The sequence below is a fragment of the Pinus tabuliformis genome, chromosome 7 (genome assembly GCF_031772625.1).
Source record: "Pinus tabuliformis cultivar Carrire ecotype Pingquan chromosome 7, CPIR1, whole genome shotgun sequence".
Taxonomy (NCBI): domain Eukaryota; kingdom Viridiplantae; phylum Streptophyta; class Pinopsida; order Pinales; family Pinaceae; genus Pinus; species Pinus tabuliformis.
Genome location: NC_142293.1, coordinates 1199191212 through 1199208749, shown reverse-complemented (window position 1 = coordinate 1199208749; position 17538 = coordinate 1199191212). Strand labels below are relative to the sequence as shown.

At 36.9% G+C, this 17538-nt stretch overlaps 1 protein-coding gene across 1 annotated transcript; it reads left to right on the top strand.

Annotated features, from left to right (window-relative positions):
* The first annotated feature begins 8808 nt into the window (after positions 1 to 8808).
* LOC149251717 (uncharacterized) lies at positions 8809 to 14607 on the top strand. Its single transcript, XM_089453971.1, has 2 exons — positions 8809 to 10100; positions 10308 to 14607. The coding sequence occupies exons 1-2, from the start codon at positions 8809 to 8811 to the stop codon at positions 14605 to 14607; spliced, it is 5592 nt and encodes a 1863-aa protein (XP_089310097.1).
* Positions 14608 to 17538: the final 2931 nt, after the last annotated feature.

Here is a 17538-nt window from a genome sequence, read left to right as displayed (position 1 = left end):
TTCATTTTTTTATTTTGGTTTATGTAGCTACATGTTTATGCTCTTATTCAAGTTCTGATTTTGCAGACAGCATGTTTTAAGGTCTCATAAGTTCAAAGTTTGGAAATTATTACAAGAAGCAAGAGGATAAACCTTGTATTCAACTCTACATCCACACTTGATCTTTAAAAGTATTCTTAAACCCTTTCTTTAAAAATAGATTAGGATTTCCATTGCAGGAGACCAATAGAACAAAACCCCAAAACAAGATAAAACTGAAAACAGTGAGGTAAGAAAAGGGTTGTCTAGCACATACAGTGCACTACGCTTCATCAGTTTACAACTCCCAGATTGACAACTTATGTAGCAATTTAGGACATACTAAATTGACTAACATTTTTGCACCGCTTCTGGGGAAGTGTAACCAGGTAGCCTATCTGTTACATTAAAAAAAAATGGAAAATTAGTAATTTCGTGAAGTATGCTCTCCTCTTGCACCTAGTGTGATCTGGAGGATCAGTAAAATGAATTATTAGTCCAATAATTTCTTGAGCATGCTCTCTTCTTGCACCTAGTGTGATCTGGAAGATCACAAAAAGGATTATTAGCCCAATTAAAATCATCAAAAAAAAAAAATGACATGCAGAGAGAAAGAGATTCTAGGGGAAGGTTTATAGCTAGGGGAAATGGTTCGATTTTTACAACTCCAAATACTTCGAAGAATACACAACATACAGCTCCATCCTAGACTCATACTCCCAACCTTAGGATTCTTGGAATTGAAGGGGCGACAACTGAATTAGAAGATTCTCCCACTCCATCTACTAAATCTGACCTTGGAGAAGAGCCCTTCTTCACCTCCATAAGGGAGCCTATTGCAGTTGAAGAAGTAGAATTACCTAGAAAAGAAGAGGAGGTAGAAACTCTCTCGCATCAGCCATTAATAGAAGAGCCAAAAGATTCTGAGGAAACTATCATGGTAGAAGAAGAGCAAGATGGAGAATTTTCACTATTTGGAGGAAGGGGTAGAGGCAGAGGTAGAGGAAATAATGGAGGAGGTAGAGGTAACAATGGAGGAGGTAGGGGAAATATGGAAGTAGATAACTCATTTGGATTCCCTATAGTAGATGAGGAAACCCATACAACAATGAAAAACATTTCACCATCCGCCCTCCCAAACTTTGATGGATTGCGAAGTGAGGATCCTGAAACATTTCTATTTGAGTTTGAAGTCTTATGCCGAACCTATGCCTATCTAGAAGACACTAAAAAACTCAAATTATCCCCTTCAACATTGAAAGGGGATGCTCTGAAATGGTCTATGGGATTAGTCACTCAATCTATTAGGACTTGGAATGATATGAGGCAGGCATTTTTGGATAGATACCGAGATTATTGTATGCCTACTAATCATAAAGATAAGGTATTCAAAATAATGCAACAAGAAGATGAGAACTTAGAGGATTTGCTTGAGAGATTTCAATACACCTTAAAGAGAGCATACATGAACAATTTAGATGAGAAAACCTTGAAAGCCCTTTTATTGAAAGCCATTAGAGATGAATGGATAGATATTTTAAACATGATGGGGAAGGGAGACATCTCTCAACTTCCATTAAATGAAATAGCAGAATTATTTGTCCATCTCTCAAGAGGATAAACCTTGTCTTCAACTCTACATCCACACTTGATCTTTAAAAATATTCTTAAACTATTGCTTTAACAGTAGATTAGGATTTCCATTGTAGGAGACCAACAGAACAAAACGCCAAAACAAAATAAAACTGAAAACAGTGAGGTAAGAAAAGGGTTGTCTAGCACATATAGTTCACTACACTAGGACGTACTAAATTGACTAAACATTTTGGAATCATACTTGTTTCTACAACTTTCGCATCTAAGGGACATTCTCTTAGAGCATGTTTCTTTCTACATTTTGGGCAGAAGATGGCTAAGTCATCAGCTTCTGTTTTCTGCTTGTTTTGAATTTTGAGGGTGTCTAGCTGTTCACTAAGGCTTCCTAGAATGTAAATTTTGAGCTCATCAAGCATATTGCCAATTTCTGCCCTACTTACGGTCCCAGTTGCAGATTTGTTTGCTCTAATAAGAGAAGGATATATAGGCCCTTTTCTAGTTTTAGATTTTCTTCTTGATCTTAATGATTTTCAACTTAGATTTGGTAGGATTTTAGAAAATGAAAAACCTCCTATAGATATTCAATAGAAATATGCTTCTGAGGAGGATCCTCTAAAAGTCAATAAAAGTTTCGAAGAAGCATCCCTTCAACACCAACTATTCAAAAATAAAAACAAAAAGAGTCAATTCACACAACTCCTATAGTTGAGCAACTTGAATCTATATCCACACCTCCTTTTCCTGAGACATTACAAATTTACAGGAGGGTGGAAAAACAAATCTTGTTGCCTAACTATGATTTCCTAGATGAATTAAAGAATGTCTATATCAAGATTCCCTTGCTACAAGCCATTGGAGAAATTCATATTCTGGCAAAAACAATAAAGGAGTTGAGTATCAAAAGACCAGGTAGGAAACCAAGAGACACAAAAAGAATCCACCTGGTAGGAAAAATAGCAGATATCATGATGGGAAAGATTACCATGTAGAAATATGTGGATCGAGGAAGTCCAATTGTCAAGACACACATAAATAGAATGGAAATTCCAAATACATTGATTAACTTAGGGGCTGCGATAAACATTATGAGTAGACAGACTATGGAACAACTTAAACTTCCTAATCTTATTTTCACATCTACCTTACTGTAACTTGCAGATAGATGAGTAATCAAGCCAAATGGTGTACTGTAAGATATTTCAGTCTCCTTGTATTCTTGGGAATATCCGGTGGATTTCATGATTTTGACTCCCAAGAATAATCTAGGAGGACACGCACTCATCTTAGGAAGACCTTGGCTAGCCACAGCTGATGCTTTTATTAGTTGTAGATCTGGTGACGTGTACATTTCTGATGGCAGTTCAACAAAGAAATTTACTTTGTATCCTCCATCAAAAGCAATTACAGAAGTAGGAGAAAATGAATGGGTCGATGATGAAGATGTTATACAACCTATCTTTACTCTTTCTGAAGCTAGTGAGGATAGTCAAATCCTGAACACATTAGAAAATTTTGAAACATCTTCAGAATGTGATCACACACAATTTCAGTTAGATTCTGATATTGAATACTTGTTATCAAGGCAAATTTCTCTCTACTCTATGGAAGAGTTTGGTAGTTCTGCAGTTGAAATTTTTCCAGGTAGAACATTGAATATTAACAAAAACTTGGAAAAGTTACAACAAGAAGAGCTAACCAAAATCTTACAAAAACATTATGTTGCATTTCCATGGGAGTATGCTGATATGAAAAGTATTGACCCTAAGATTGCATCCATCATATGTATATTGAGGAAAACAGTAGACCAATCAGAAAACCTCAGAGAAGGATGAATCCAAATCTTAGGGAGATTGTGAAAGAAGAGCTCCAAAAATTACTCAATGTAAATTTCATTTACCCAATCTCAGATAGTTGATGAGTTTCTCTCTTGGTGATAGTTCCCAAAAAGAATGGTAAATGGAGGGTGTGCATTGATTATAGGGAATTGAATAAAGCAACCTTGAAGGATCACTTTCTTTTGCCCTTCATAGATCAAGTATTAGATACAGTAGCAGACAAAAAGTACTTTTCATTTTTGGATGGTTTTAGTGGTTATAATCAAATTCAGGTAGCACCTGAAGGTCAGGATAAAACCAAATTTACTTTTCCATGGGGAACTTTTGCATAACGAGTGCTTCCTTTTGGATTATGTAATGCACCCGCAACATTCCAAAGACCGGTACTAGGAATTTTTGCTGATCTAATCCACGATTGTGTAGAGGTATATATGAATGATTTTATAGTCTATGGTAATACATTTGAAGAAGCCTTGGAAATTTTGGAAAAAGTCCTTACAAGATGTAAAGAAACAAACCTTTCATTAAGCCATGAAAAATGTTTTATGATGTTTACTTAAGGTATTGTTTTAGAACATCAAATTTCAGGGGATGGGATTAAAGTAGACAAATCCAAAGTAGAATTCATCTCCAAGTTACCTATTCAAAATTGTAAGAAAAATGTTAGAAGTTTTCTAAGATTTACTGGATATTATAGAATATTTATAGAAAACTTTACCAAAATAGCATCTCCACTCTTCAAACTGCTTACAAAAGACTGTGAATTCAAGTGGAGTCCTGATTGCCAATTAGCATTTGATGCCTTGAAAACGAGAATATCTGAAGCACCTATCTTAAGAGGTCCAAATTGGAAACTTCCTTTCCATATTTCTACTGATGCTTCAGATACAACTCTAGGAGTTGTACTGGGACAAAAAGACTTGGTTCCTTATGCCATTTACTATACAAGTAAAAATTTGACTCCCACTGAGTTAAATTATATTGTGACTAAAAAAGAGTTCTTAGCTGTTGTTCATGCAATTAATAAGTTCAGACATTATTAACATGCTATGAAACTTGTATTCAGACAGATCATTCTACAATTAGATATTTGATGAACAAACCTATTACTAATGGTAGGGTTACAAAATGGCTCCTACTTTTACAAGAATTCTATATTATTGTGTTAGATAGACCTGGGAAACAAAACACAGTTGTTGATTTCTTATCTAGGATTCAAAATATCAAAGAAGATTTTCTTTTAGAGGATAAGTTTCTTGATGAATACTTATTTGCAGTAACTACTAAAGCTCCTTGGTTTGCAGATATGGCTAACTATTTGGTTACAGGGAAACTACATCCACATTTATTTCCTAGAGAAAGAAGAAAGATTGTTCAGGATAGTTCAAGATATTCATGGATTTGAAATGAATTGTATAAAACAGGGCCAGACTTTGTGATCAAAAGATGTGTAAGGGAAGATGAAATTCCTGATATTCTCAAAGCGTGTCATGATGAACGGTGCAGCAGACGCTTTGCTGACAATAGGACAACTTATAAAATCCTTTCTTTAACATATTTTTGGTCGTCCCTCTTCAAATATGCAAAACAATATGTCAAAAGGTGTGATAGCTGCTAAAGGGTAGGGAAACCTACCCCCTCCAATGAGATGCCATTACAACCTCAAGTACTCATTGAACCCTTTGAAAAATGGGCTTTAGACTTTATTGGACCTATTAATCCTCCATCCAAGCAGAAAAAGTATATATTGGTATGTACTGATTATGTCACTAAATGGGTAGAAGCCAAAGCATTATTTTCTGCTAATGAAAATACAGTAGTTAATTTTCTTTATGAGGATATTTTTACTCGCTTTGGTGTTCCAAAGGAAATTGTGACAGATTAGGGAAGTCAATTCACATCTAGAATGATGGAGAAGCTTATGGAAGAGTACAAGGTCAAGCATAGGAAATCCACTCCTTATCATCCGCAAGCAAATGGTCAAGTGGAGTCCACAAATAAATTAATTGAAGGAATCATTACCAAGACTCTGCATCTAGATAGAAGAGATTGGGCAGAAAGGCTTCTTGAAGCCTTATGGGCCTACAAAACTACATGGAGGAACACAACAGGACATACTCTATGAACTTGTTTATGGGAAGGAAGTTTTGCTCCCCATTGAGTTCCAAGTTAAAACCTTCAAGATAGTAGTTCAGTTAGAAATGGATCTATCAGAAGCTCAAAAACATAGATTAGAGCAGTTGAATGAACTAGATGAGATCAGACAAGAAGTAGTTCAAAGAACTGATCTAGTTCAGCAGCAGAGAGCTAAGTGGCATGACAAATACATCAAGCACAAAGAGCTTCAAGAAGGAGATTGGGCATTACTATTTGATTCAAAGTTCAAATATTTTCAAGGTAAATTTTAGACTCATTGGCTTGGGCCATATGAGATTGAATTTTTTTTTAGCAATGGAGCAGTAAGAATCAAAACAATTGACGAGCATCAAACTGCTCTCCTTGTGAATGATCATAGATTGAAGATCTATCATAAGCTAATCTCAAAGGAGGAGTTTATCAAAATCTTTCAAGATAACTCTGCAATGAGGCTGGTGAAGAAGAATCATTCTTCTCTACCGGCCTAGTATTTTTTTCATCATCATCTAAAAAAATAAAATAATCTATAAGCTTGAAAACCGATCATTGATTGGCATTATTATACAGAAAATACAGGGCAAAAATCTGAAGATTTTGATGCCCTATATTTTCCAAAAAAAATCTCTCATTTCACTCATAGTTTGTTTCATTCCATTTCATTTCACTCCATCTCACCACCACATTCCATCAATAAAATTTCTTTCATTTTCTCTTCATATTCACCTTTCCATGTATCATCCATACAGTCATTTTTCATTTCCATTCATTCGCCAAATCATATGTTATTCACAATGTCATTTTTCGCAGCTGAGTTCTGATTCCGCAGCTAATTGTTGATTCCACAACTAATCCTATTACTTTGTACTGACAGTCAAGTGATTAGCCAAATAATAATAAAAACAAGATGCAGGTATGGAAGGAGAAGATCTTTGAAGACACACTTAACCAGGGAATGTGAAATCTCTGAATTGGGATAAAAGTGTGGCTCAACTTGGTGATGATAGATTGTGCTTCTCCATTTATTTTTGGTGATATTAGCGAGTTGGCTGATCCAAGTACACATATGGAATTCACTCTCTTCGTAGCCATGATTTAACCTGCTTTGGTCGATTTCAGACCCAGATGGACTTTCCAAATTCTTGTGTAATGGTTCTTATTCTAACTGGATTTCTCGCCACGACTCACATGCATGTTCTAAAGAATGACTTCATTAAGTAAGAAGTGTTTTGGTTTTACAACTTTGCAAAGTAATCTCTTTCACCTATTGTCTTCTCTTCTCTTCTACTTAAGATCTCATGTTGGCATAATGCAGTGATAGTAATTAGAAAAACTTAACTTCTTCAATTCATTTCTGTATAGTAATTCTACTACGATTGTCATATATTTGTATATATATTAGAAGGGTGAAAAAAACCCAAAACACTATCGGCATGTCTTTATACCTCTTGGTGCAAATGCTAGTTTAATTCATTGTCATACAACTATCAATATTATATTTTCATTTTGAAAATGAGAATAATGGTAGATTAAATATACAACTATCAATATTATATTTTCATTTTGAAAATGAGAATAATGGTAGATTAAATATATTGCCGAATGTTAAATGCTAATAATTTTGTTAATTATAAATTTTTAGAAGAAATAGTTTTGAAATATGAAAATGCGATATTAGTTTGATTTCAAAATTAAATATAAATATATCTTGTATTTTAAAAATGAAATGAAGCTTAAAATTTAATACTAATAAATGACAATATTTAATATGTAATAAGAAAATTAATATGAATTGGGGTGATATGTATAAGAGGGGTTCTCGCTAATTCCAAAGGAACATTGGTTTATACATATGTGTGGGCAATGAAACCAATCCTAATAAATAGCACAATTTATGCCCTTTCTTGGGGAATAAACTTAGTAAGTTCTTTTAGTACACGTAACTTGATCGTAGGGTGGATTCTAAAAATATCATTAAACATATGATAGTGTGCACATCTTCCTTTAGCTCCAACCAAGACTCAATCATTGATGGAATCATCGACATCTCGCATTACTTTCTTGCTATTGAGATGTGCTAAGGGGGGAAATGTTACGGTGGATTCATTCGAAAGCATGGAATCACAAGACAAAGTAGTTTTCATCATCAACACGAAAGTATATCATTGAAAATACACTGTAATAACTTTTAGTAAATCATTGAATCATTTACTCTTTGGGCACTTGACTAGTGTATCTAGTAAAAGTCCTAATGGAATGACACAACACCTCCAATGTCACACACCTATGGAACCATTAACCATTCAATATATGTTGTTGATCTAAATCACATAGGCTATGGGATTAATTCCCAAGTCAAGCATTTATCTATGTAAAGGATTTATCATTTAATCCCAAGTCAAGCATTTATCTATGTAAAGGATTTATCATTCTCTACGGTAAATTCGAATCATGGTAATTTTTAATGCAATGATCACTATGAGAAGTTATTCAAAATTTAAATTTTCTATGGTCCAAAGGAAGAAAGTTTTATTAATTTCTTGGAGTATATAAAAGTTGGTGTTTTTTATCGTGGTGTTTCATGATTTAGTTTTTTTCGTAGTTTAATGCCCCTAGTGTTCACTCTTAAACTCTTCCTGTCGAACTCTTTTAGTTGGTTGTCTACCTCTCTTCATCTTGATAATGTAAGGTCGCGAACTTTAGAATTCATGAAAAATGATTTGATAGAGCAAGAGATTAATGGAAATAAATTATAATTATATTTATGGTCTATCTAGAAAAATTCAAGTAAAGGATGATTATTCCTTAATATAAGTAAAATTAATCATGGAAATTATCATAAAAGAATGGAATTTTTTCAAAGAAATAGTATGTGAGTGGGTGGTGCTATAAGGAAAATTGAAACCCTCTTTCTTTCGCACCATCCTACACATCAAAATTCTACCTTTTTTATTCTTTATAACATGACTAAACTTAGAGAGCGAGGGTTTCATGTGAAGGAATGCACAGGATTCAGTAAATGGTGGCAGAGTCGGTGGGTCGTAATAGTCAACGAGGGCACTGTAGCAGTTGAGTCGTTACTGGTTTTTGGGCATGTCACGTGGTTCTGCTCAAACAATTGATTGCTTAAAGATAAGAGAGGAAAAGAGTCGAGAGTTTTCATGAATTGAGTGAAGGAATGGGCGAAAGACAGGGGAGGGGAGAGATCCCCTCCTATAGGGAGGTAATGGCTGGAAGTTCTGGAAGCGGCGGTAGGAATGGAAGGATGTCGGAAACAAGTAAGATAATGCCAGTACTGGGGAATCAATGGCAAGCAAGATTGGTGAATAAATGCCTTCCTAGGGCACAGAAAAAGCCCAGGTATGTGATACCAAATAATAAGCTGGAAGATTACCGTTGTTATATGAGAGATCACGCGTTAATCTGTAAATTCATAGGGTACTGGCCATCTGAAAGGGATCTTACGCGATGGATTCAACAGCGATGGAAACCAAGAGGACATATCGATCTTAAATTGGGGGCAAAGGGATTTTTCACAGTAATTTTTGCAAACTTACAGGATAAAGAAAGGGTATTTGAGGAGGGCCCCCATTTTATGAATAATGCAGGTTTATTCATGAGATACTGGGAAGATAGATACAATCCCGATGATGAGAAAATCATGGCCGCCCCGATTTGGGTCCGTTTATTTGGGCTTCCAGATGAATGTTGGGATCCTGAAATATTGGAAGGGATTGGAAATTCGATTGGTACGTTTGTGAAGGTGGCAGAATCAACGAAAAGGGGAAAATATAATTCCTATGCCCGGATTTGCGTATACATGAATATTTCTGCTCCTTTACCGGACTCTATTGAGCTTGAATATCAGGATGAAATATGGCAGCAACCCATTGATTATGAACATATACCGTTTCGGTGCAGACGTTGCCATGAATATGGTCATCTGGTTAAGGATTGCCCACAAAATCAACCAATGGAAGAAGAGAAGGACAAGCAGGAGGAATTCAGAACAAGTGAAGGGGTGGAAGGCGAAGCAAGTGACTTCAAAGAGGTACAGAGGAGAAGGAAACCAAATCTGGGATCTTCAAAATTACAACCCCAGGAAAGGAAGGCATCACCTGACAGTAAAAACAAGTTCAACATTCTCCAAACGCAAGAAGAAGAGGTTGAAGTAGGAAAACAGGATAAGGAGATTAATGAACAAATTACAATGGAACAGGAAAAGGATGCCAATGAGCCAGCTCCAATGGAAATTATAAAAGATGGAAAAAGAAAAAGTAGAAGCCCAAGCAGAGCGAAGGAAGAGGAGGAAGGAGTAACCCTTGATTTCACAGAACAAATCATGAAGGGTAAAGAGATTGTCCAAGAAGAGGGTAACGAGGAGGAAAAAATAATGAAGAAATTATTAAATGACTGGAAAAAATTGGATGAAAGGTTCATCCCAGAAAAAGAAAAACAATTGTATAAGGAAACCTTTCAAAGATATAAAGAGAAGAAGGCAGAACTTCTAGCAAACAGGTCAGATCAAGGTAATCAGGAATCCCAAAGTCCAGAAGGAGATAGTCAAGGTAAGAACGGAAGGAAAAAAGGGAGAAGAACGCTAAGCGAATCAATCCAAGCTGTGGGAGAGACTTTAGTCAACTCAGGAAGGGTGATACCTCTTTCAGAGGTATTTCTACAAACCCCCAAAAAGTTTTAAATGATTGTTCTAAGTTGGAATATCAGGGGACTGAACAGTCAAGGGAAACAAAGATATTTGAAGGAACGAGTGAAGAAAGAAAAACCTAGCATTATGGTCATTCAGGAAACGAAAATGGATAGCCAACAGATGACAGAAATTGTAAGGAAGTTGAAATTAGGATACGAGGTTATGGCACTAGATGCAATAGCGACAGCAGGGGGCTTGGCTATTTTATGGAACCCGGAAGAGGTAATTTTTGAACACTGGTTTACTTTACCTAGAATCCTTGCTGGTCTGTTTAGATTAGTGGGGATGGGAGAAAGAATTTTGTTTACTGGGGTATATGGGCCTCATAATTATAGAGAGAGGAAGGATTTTTTGAAGAATTTACATACTTTGAGAGGATTAATCCCGCACACCCCGTGGATACTAGGAGGGGATTTTAATATGATTAGGAATCTAGGAGAAAAGAGAGGCGGAATAAGGAGAGATGATCCGAATATGGAGGAGTTCAGCGATATGATTAGGGATCTGCGGTTAGTAGATATTCAAACAACGAATGGAGTACATACCTGGAACAATAGACGGGGAGGACAGAATCAGATTGCGTCTAGACTGGATCGATTTCTGCTCTCGGAGCAAATTTTAAATCGGGATGTGTTCATTGAAGCTAAAATTCTCCCTACTATGGGATCTGACCATTGGCCTATTCAGTTAGATATTGATATTAAGCAGGTCAAAGGGAAGAGACCTTTTAGATTTGAATCTTTTTGGCTTAGAGATCCGCAATTTATAAGGAAAGTAGAAGATTGGTGGAAGCAATGTACTATCAGGGGCAAAGGGAAAATGCATACTATACAATTGAAGCTCAAGGCAATCAAACAAAGAATTAAAGAATGGAATAGGAAAGAATTTGGGAACATTATGGAGGCTAAGCAGAAATTAGAAGGAGAAATGGAGTTAATCCAACAACAAATAATTTTGGATGGCAGGGACGAAGAGAAGAGTAGGGAGGAAGGGAGAATTATCAGTCAGTTAGAGGAGAGAAGAAAACAAGAGGAGATTTTGTGGAGACAAAAATCAAGGGTACGGTGGTTAAGGGAAGGTGAAAGAAATACCAAATTCTTCCATCAAGCTATGATCCAACATAGACAGAGGAATAGAATCTTTTCAATTAAGAATGCAGCAGGAGACAGAGTGATAGAACAGGTAGATATTGAAAAGACTCTTGTGGATTACTTTAAAGGGATTTTAACGGAAGATATAAGAGATAGAGAGGAAGCTATTGCTAATATTTGCAGGGAGATACCAAGAATAGTAACAGAGGATCAAAACAAGGCACTCATGAGGATTGTAACCTTGGAAGAATTAGAAGAAATAGTTATGAATATGAGTAGGAACAAGGCCCCTGGTCCGGATGGGTATACAGTGGAATTTTTCCAGGCAAGCTGGCACTTTATAGGAAAAGAGCTTTTAGAGGCGGTGGAAGAATCACGAATCAGACAACGAGTATGGCCAGGTATTAACTCAACCTTCCTGACTCTGATTCCTAAAAGTAATAAGTCAGATGATCCACAGGGTTTTCGGCCCATAGCTTTGTGTAATGTTATATATAAGATTATATCCACCCTGATTGCAAAAAGGTTGAAACCTCTCCTACCTACTTTAATTGCACCTGAGCAGACTGGTTTTGTGGAAGGTCGACAAATCTTAGATGGTATAGTGGTTTCTCAGGAAGTTATACACTCTTTAAAAGTGAGGAAGAAGAAAGGGATGCTTATGAAGTTGGATTTGTCTAAGGCATATGATCGGTTGAACTGGAGGTATCTCAGTGAGGTTTTGGGAGCTTTTGGGTTTGAACATAGATGGATAGCATGGATAATCAGCATGATCTCAACTCCGAATTTCTCCATTCTGGTCAATGGTATTCCTACAGATACGTTTAATGCTACCAGGGGCATTCGGCAGGGGGACCCAATTTCACCATTCTTATTCATCCTGGCTATGGAAGGATTAAGTAGAAAACTTAAAGCTGAAGTAAGTGAAAGAAGAATTAAAGGCATTCGACTGTGGGGGAATAATCTAGTCATTACACATCAACAGTTTGTTGATGATCTGATGCTGTTTGGAGAAGCGTCGCTTAGAGAGGTAAGAGGTTTCAAGCAGGTATTAGAAGTTTTCATGAATGCTTCAGGAATGATGATCAATAACGATAAATCTTGTACCTTTATCTTTAATTCACCTGAAGCTGTCAAAGCCCATTTAACACGAGTCTTAGGCTTTAGGCAGGGAGAGTTACCTACAAAGTATTTGGGAATCCAATTGGATATAAACTCCAATCGCATTAAGAACTGGCAGAGTTTGATGGACAGGATCAGGAAAAGGTTAGATAGCTGGTCATTCAGAATGCTGAATATAGCAAGTAGAGTTGTACTCTTAAAATCGGTACTTCTATCTATACCCATATATCAGCTATCCCTTATGGCGGCCCCAAAAGGCGTCTTTTCTAGATTGCGAGAAATGATGGGTAAATTTCTTTGGTCTGGACCTCAGCAACAGAAAAAATGGACTCTGGTGTCATGGAAGCATATAATTAAAAGGAAAGAGGAAGGAGGGCTTGGGATTAGAGATCTGGAAATAGTTAACAAGGTCTTGGGAGCGAAATTATGGTGGAGATGGGTACAGGGGGGAACTGACGTGTGGAAAAGAATATGGAATCAAAAATATGATATGCCAGGCACTATTGAAGGGCGTATAAGAACAGAAGGAACTCCACGAGGATCACAAATATGGGATTTAGCAAGAAATAATAAAGATATCGTCACGAAACTGGCCTTTTGGGAAATACGCGAAGGAAGTTCAGCAAAGTTTTGGGAGGAAAGATGGCAACAGTTGGACAAGCTGGATAGGAACCAACACCTCCAGGAAATTCAACTTTTAGCGCAAACAGCAGGCATGGAGTATGTAAGGGATTATTGGCGACGAGAAGAATTAAATGATACATGGAGAGTATGGAAAAGGCCGCAGGAATGGGTTGACCGAATTAATCCGAAGACAGGGCAACTATATATCCGAGAAATTGAGTCGAGGAAAATTAAGATGAGAGAGGGTCACGATATCCTTCGATGGGGTAAAGCGATGCGAGGGATGTTTACAGTTAAAGAAGCTTATTATTGGGAAACCAAGGAGGAAAGGGAAGAAGAACCAACAGACTGGAAGAAGATTTGGGAAGCAAAATGGTGGCCCAAGGTCACGTATTTTGCATGGTTGGTGTGTCGAGGAAGGATTCTAACTTGGGAAAATATCCAGAAAAGAGGCATGAATGGACCATCAAGATGTTACCTGTGTCATCGAGAGATGGAGACTCAGGAGCACCTTTTGAATCGGTGTATATATTCTCGGAGTCTCTGGGAAGAACTTAGGGTACTCTTTGGTAAGACAAACAGGGATCCAGATAGCCTCCGAAATACTGTAATGCAATGGGGTAAGGGGAATTTTCAAAGTAAAGTGGTAAGGAGGCTATGGAATGTCGCGGTTGGATTTGTAATATGGGAAGTGTGGAAAGAACGGAATCGTAGAGTCTTTCGAGATAGGAGTTTCCATGAATCAAGAATTTGGGATATAATATGTAATTCGATTAAAGAAACGGTTCTATCAGAAGTCTGGGATGAGGACGATTGGAAGCTAAACCCAGAGGAACAGAGAATAGTTACGAAATTGAATATTGATTATACGATGATATATCCCAATACTGGTAGGATAAATAGCCCTCGTATTCAAAGTCCAACTTATTTCAGATTTCCAGGGGATGATCGGCTCAAATTGAACTTCGACGGGGCATCGAAGGGTAATCCAGGACAAGCAGGATGGGGAGGTATATTTAGAGACAGCAGAGGTAGTACATGGTGGGTGTATGCGGAGTGGGGAGGGGATATGACAAACAATGAAGCGGAGCTATGGGCAGTATACAATGGACTCCGAATTGCAGTTCGTAATGGTTATAGGAATCTCGAAATTGAAGGGGATTCCCAGCTCACCATAGATATGCTCAAAAAATTAAGGAATGGCAAACGTTGGGATCACGTGGCAAAGAGCTGGCGGACAACAGGGATTCTCCAAGATATAGAAGGGCTGTTAGGGAGGATAGAATATATCATAATTACGCATGTTATGAGGAGCGGGAATAAAGCAGCCGATCTCCTGGCCAATTGGGGTAGCGGTGCGCCGGACAGGGTGATGGACGGAAGCTGGACATCACTTCCGGCTGAGGTAAGGTGGAATGAATTAAACAACATTCTAAGGCATGATAATGATGAGGCTACAGCGCATGCAAGGGAAGATTAGACGCCTCCTTATTAAGGAGAGAGGGGGAAATGACAGGACAATTAATGCGGCAGTAAGGAGTATAAAGAGTCGAGCATATCAACTAATGGTTATCGAAGGTGAGCGAGATGATATCATAGAACAATTGATCTTACCAAGGACGACAATGGGTAAAGGATCGAGGAGCAGTGATGGAAATGTCAGACAGGTAGGGTACGTTTCATATTATAATACAGCAAGTGCTCGGTGTATTAATGAAGAGGGCGGACAACAATACCAATTCCAGAAGGAAAGGTGGCCGCGCAAGGATCTGATTGTGGTTCTATATAATCGAGCGGAGAAAAGGAGTAACTTAGGAGGTTATTACAGTAAAGGGAGGAGGAGAGCTACGGAGGTGATACAGGAACAGGCAACCAGTATGGCAGCAAGTCATGAGAAGGGTGAAGGTAGGTGGACGCGCAGCAAAGGAATTGCTGAGGATAAGAAAGGAAAATGCCCGGTTGAGGACACTTTTCAGCGGATTTATGTGGACCTCCCGGATGAGTCGGAGGAGGATTTCGACATACGGGATTATATTCTAGAGGAGGAGCAATGTTGGTCACGCGGAGGGAAAGTGGGTAAAGGGGGTAAGGGGAAGCAACAGAGCAGTGCAATGGGTGATGATAGAAATGAGGAGTCGGAGGACGATACAGAGGATGTGGGTGGTAGACGTGGAAGAAGCCGGGGAGTGTGAGGTCGTAGTATGCAGAGAGGTAGAGGGAGGCCTGCGGGTCGTCGGAATAAAGGACATGGAGTGGAGGAGGGATCCGCTACTGAGATTAGAGGCAACACAAGAAGAAAGAGCGATATGAGAAAGAAATTGAAGGAGGCTGAGGAAGCTTACCTTCATGATACCAATCCAAAAATTAGATGAATTATAGATCACTTAGAGGAAGAGGCCATGCAGGAAAGCTCTGAGACTGAAATGGATGATTGGGAGTGCTTAATCCCTGACCCGGGTCATACAAGAGGGAGGCTGTCTTTATATAAATAGTCACTACATGTATACTGGGGTATGAAGAGACTAATGGCCAAAGCGATGGAGCAAGTGGCCCTAGAAATGGTGGAATTAGCTCAAGGGCTTCCCACCCTCAAAAGGGAATTGAAGAACATCCAGATTACTCTTCTGATGCAAGATAGAAAGATGGACAAAATTCTACAGTTGTTTAAAGCAAGTGGGATGGAGGTCAAGATGGAGAGCGAGCCCCAGCCAAAGACAGCGAACCAGTAGATTATGGAAACGGTGCAAGGTGTTTGTCATCTTCTTTTTGGACTCTGTTATATTTGATGTTACGGTTACATAGAAAAATCAGTTTGTTAGTAGAAAGAATAGATGGTTTTTTTGCTTGGTTAGATAGACTGGTTATCTATTTCTTTTGGATGGCTGTAAAGAACCTTCGATGGTCACCCGGTTTCCCTTATGGGCGGGTGGAGACTTGTTGTTGTATGTAATTTCTTCTACTTTTATTAATAGAATACTACCTTAGTTTACAAAAAAAAAAAACATGACTAAACTTAGATTAGGGATGACGTCAATGTTCGATAGAAGAGTGATATTCCCACGAATGAGATGTTGTTATCAATATTATGAAAACCTTAGTGAAGCTTGGATGCCCATTAAAATAATTTTTATTCCCACAAATATTTCCCACATTAAACCCTCCACACAACCATCCACACAAGATCTTAATAAAATACCTAATAAACACTAAACCCAAAAAAATCCATTTTTTTACACATATTGTTCACAATTCTACCATATAAGGTTTTTTAATCTTTGGGAAAATTGACGATTAGTAATCCATATTTTAGACTTAAATTTGAAAGCAATAAGCTCTTAATGGAATAACTATCAAAATTAATTATAGTAGATTCTTACGATTTTGAAGTCTTTTCAAAATCTCATTATTTATGGAATTTATACATTAAGGAACCTAATGAATTTTTCTAGTGTTATTTCCCGATTTATTTGTAGTAAATATTAAGTTAGAATTTTATGTTTTACTAAAATATTTTAAAAATGTTCTTCTCTATTATATGTTTGTTATATGAACTTTTATATTTTTATCAATAAAATTATATAGTGGTTGTTTAAAAAAATAAATATAACTGAATTTATAATTATTTATAATCTATTTAACTACCAAATTATTTATAATTTATTTATCTAGTTTAAAGGTGGTGAAATTTGTAATAAAAATAAACTCATAATTATTTGACATAAAACAAATTTTGATTGTTACCATTATAGCTTCTAAATATAACAGTATAACTTTTATATTTTTTTAATGAAAATGAATTCATAATTTTCTGATATAAAGCAAATTTTGACCGTTACCGTTATAACTTTTGAATATATCAATATAACTTTTATAGTAAATCTAAACCAATTAAAAATTAAAAATAATAATTTTCTAACATATATTTTAATAACTACTTAGGAGATTTTATTTAATTGAATTCACTAATATAATTATCATATATATTACATTCATATATATTACATTTTTAAAGTATAAATTAGATGATAAAATTAAAGGAAAGAGGTGATCACAGGTTTATATTAAAAAAACACGATTAACCGTTCACATTGAAATTTTAGTAATTAAACATCTGTTTTCTCCGTCGTTAATATTTAAAGGATGTCGTACATATAAATGGTTAGTGAGATGTGCCATTTTAAACATAGTTTGCATATGTGATATTCAATCAGTATGTGGATTCGTCTTATTAGTCCCTGCCATCTGGCATTCGGCAAGGACTATAGTAATCGTTCGCGACGGATATAACATTAGTTCTTAGTCGCTGCCCGGTGTTATTCCCTAATTATCATAAGGTTTGCAAATGCCCTGTGCGGGGATGTGCCGAGATAACCTAAGTCTCATTTCCACTTGAGGCTTTGCCATCTTATTT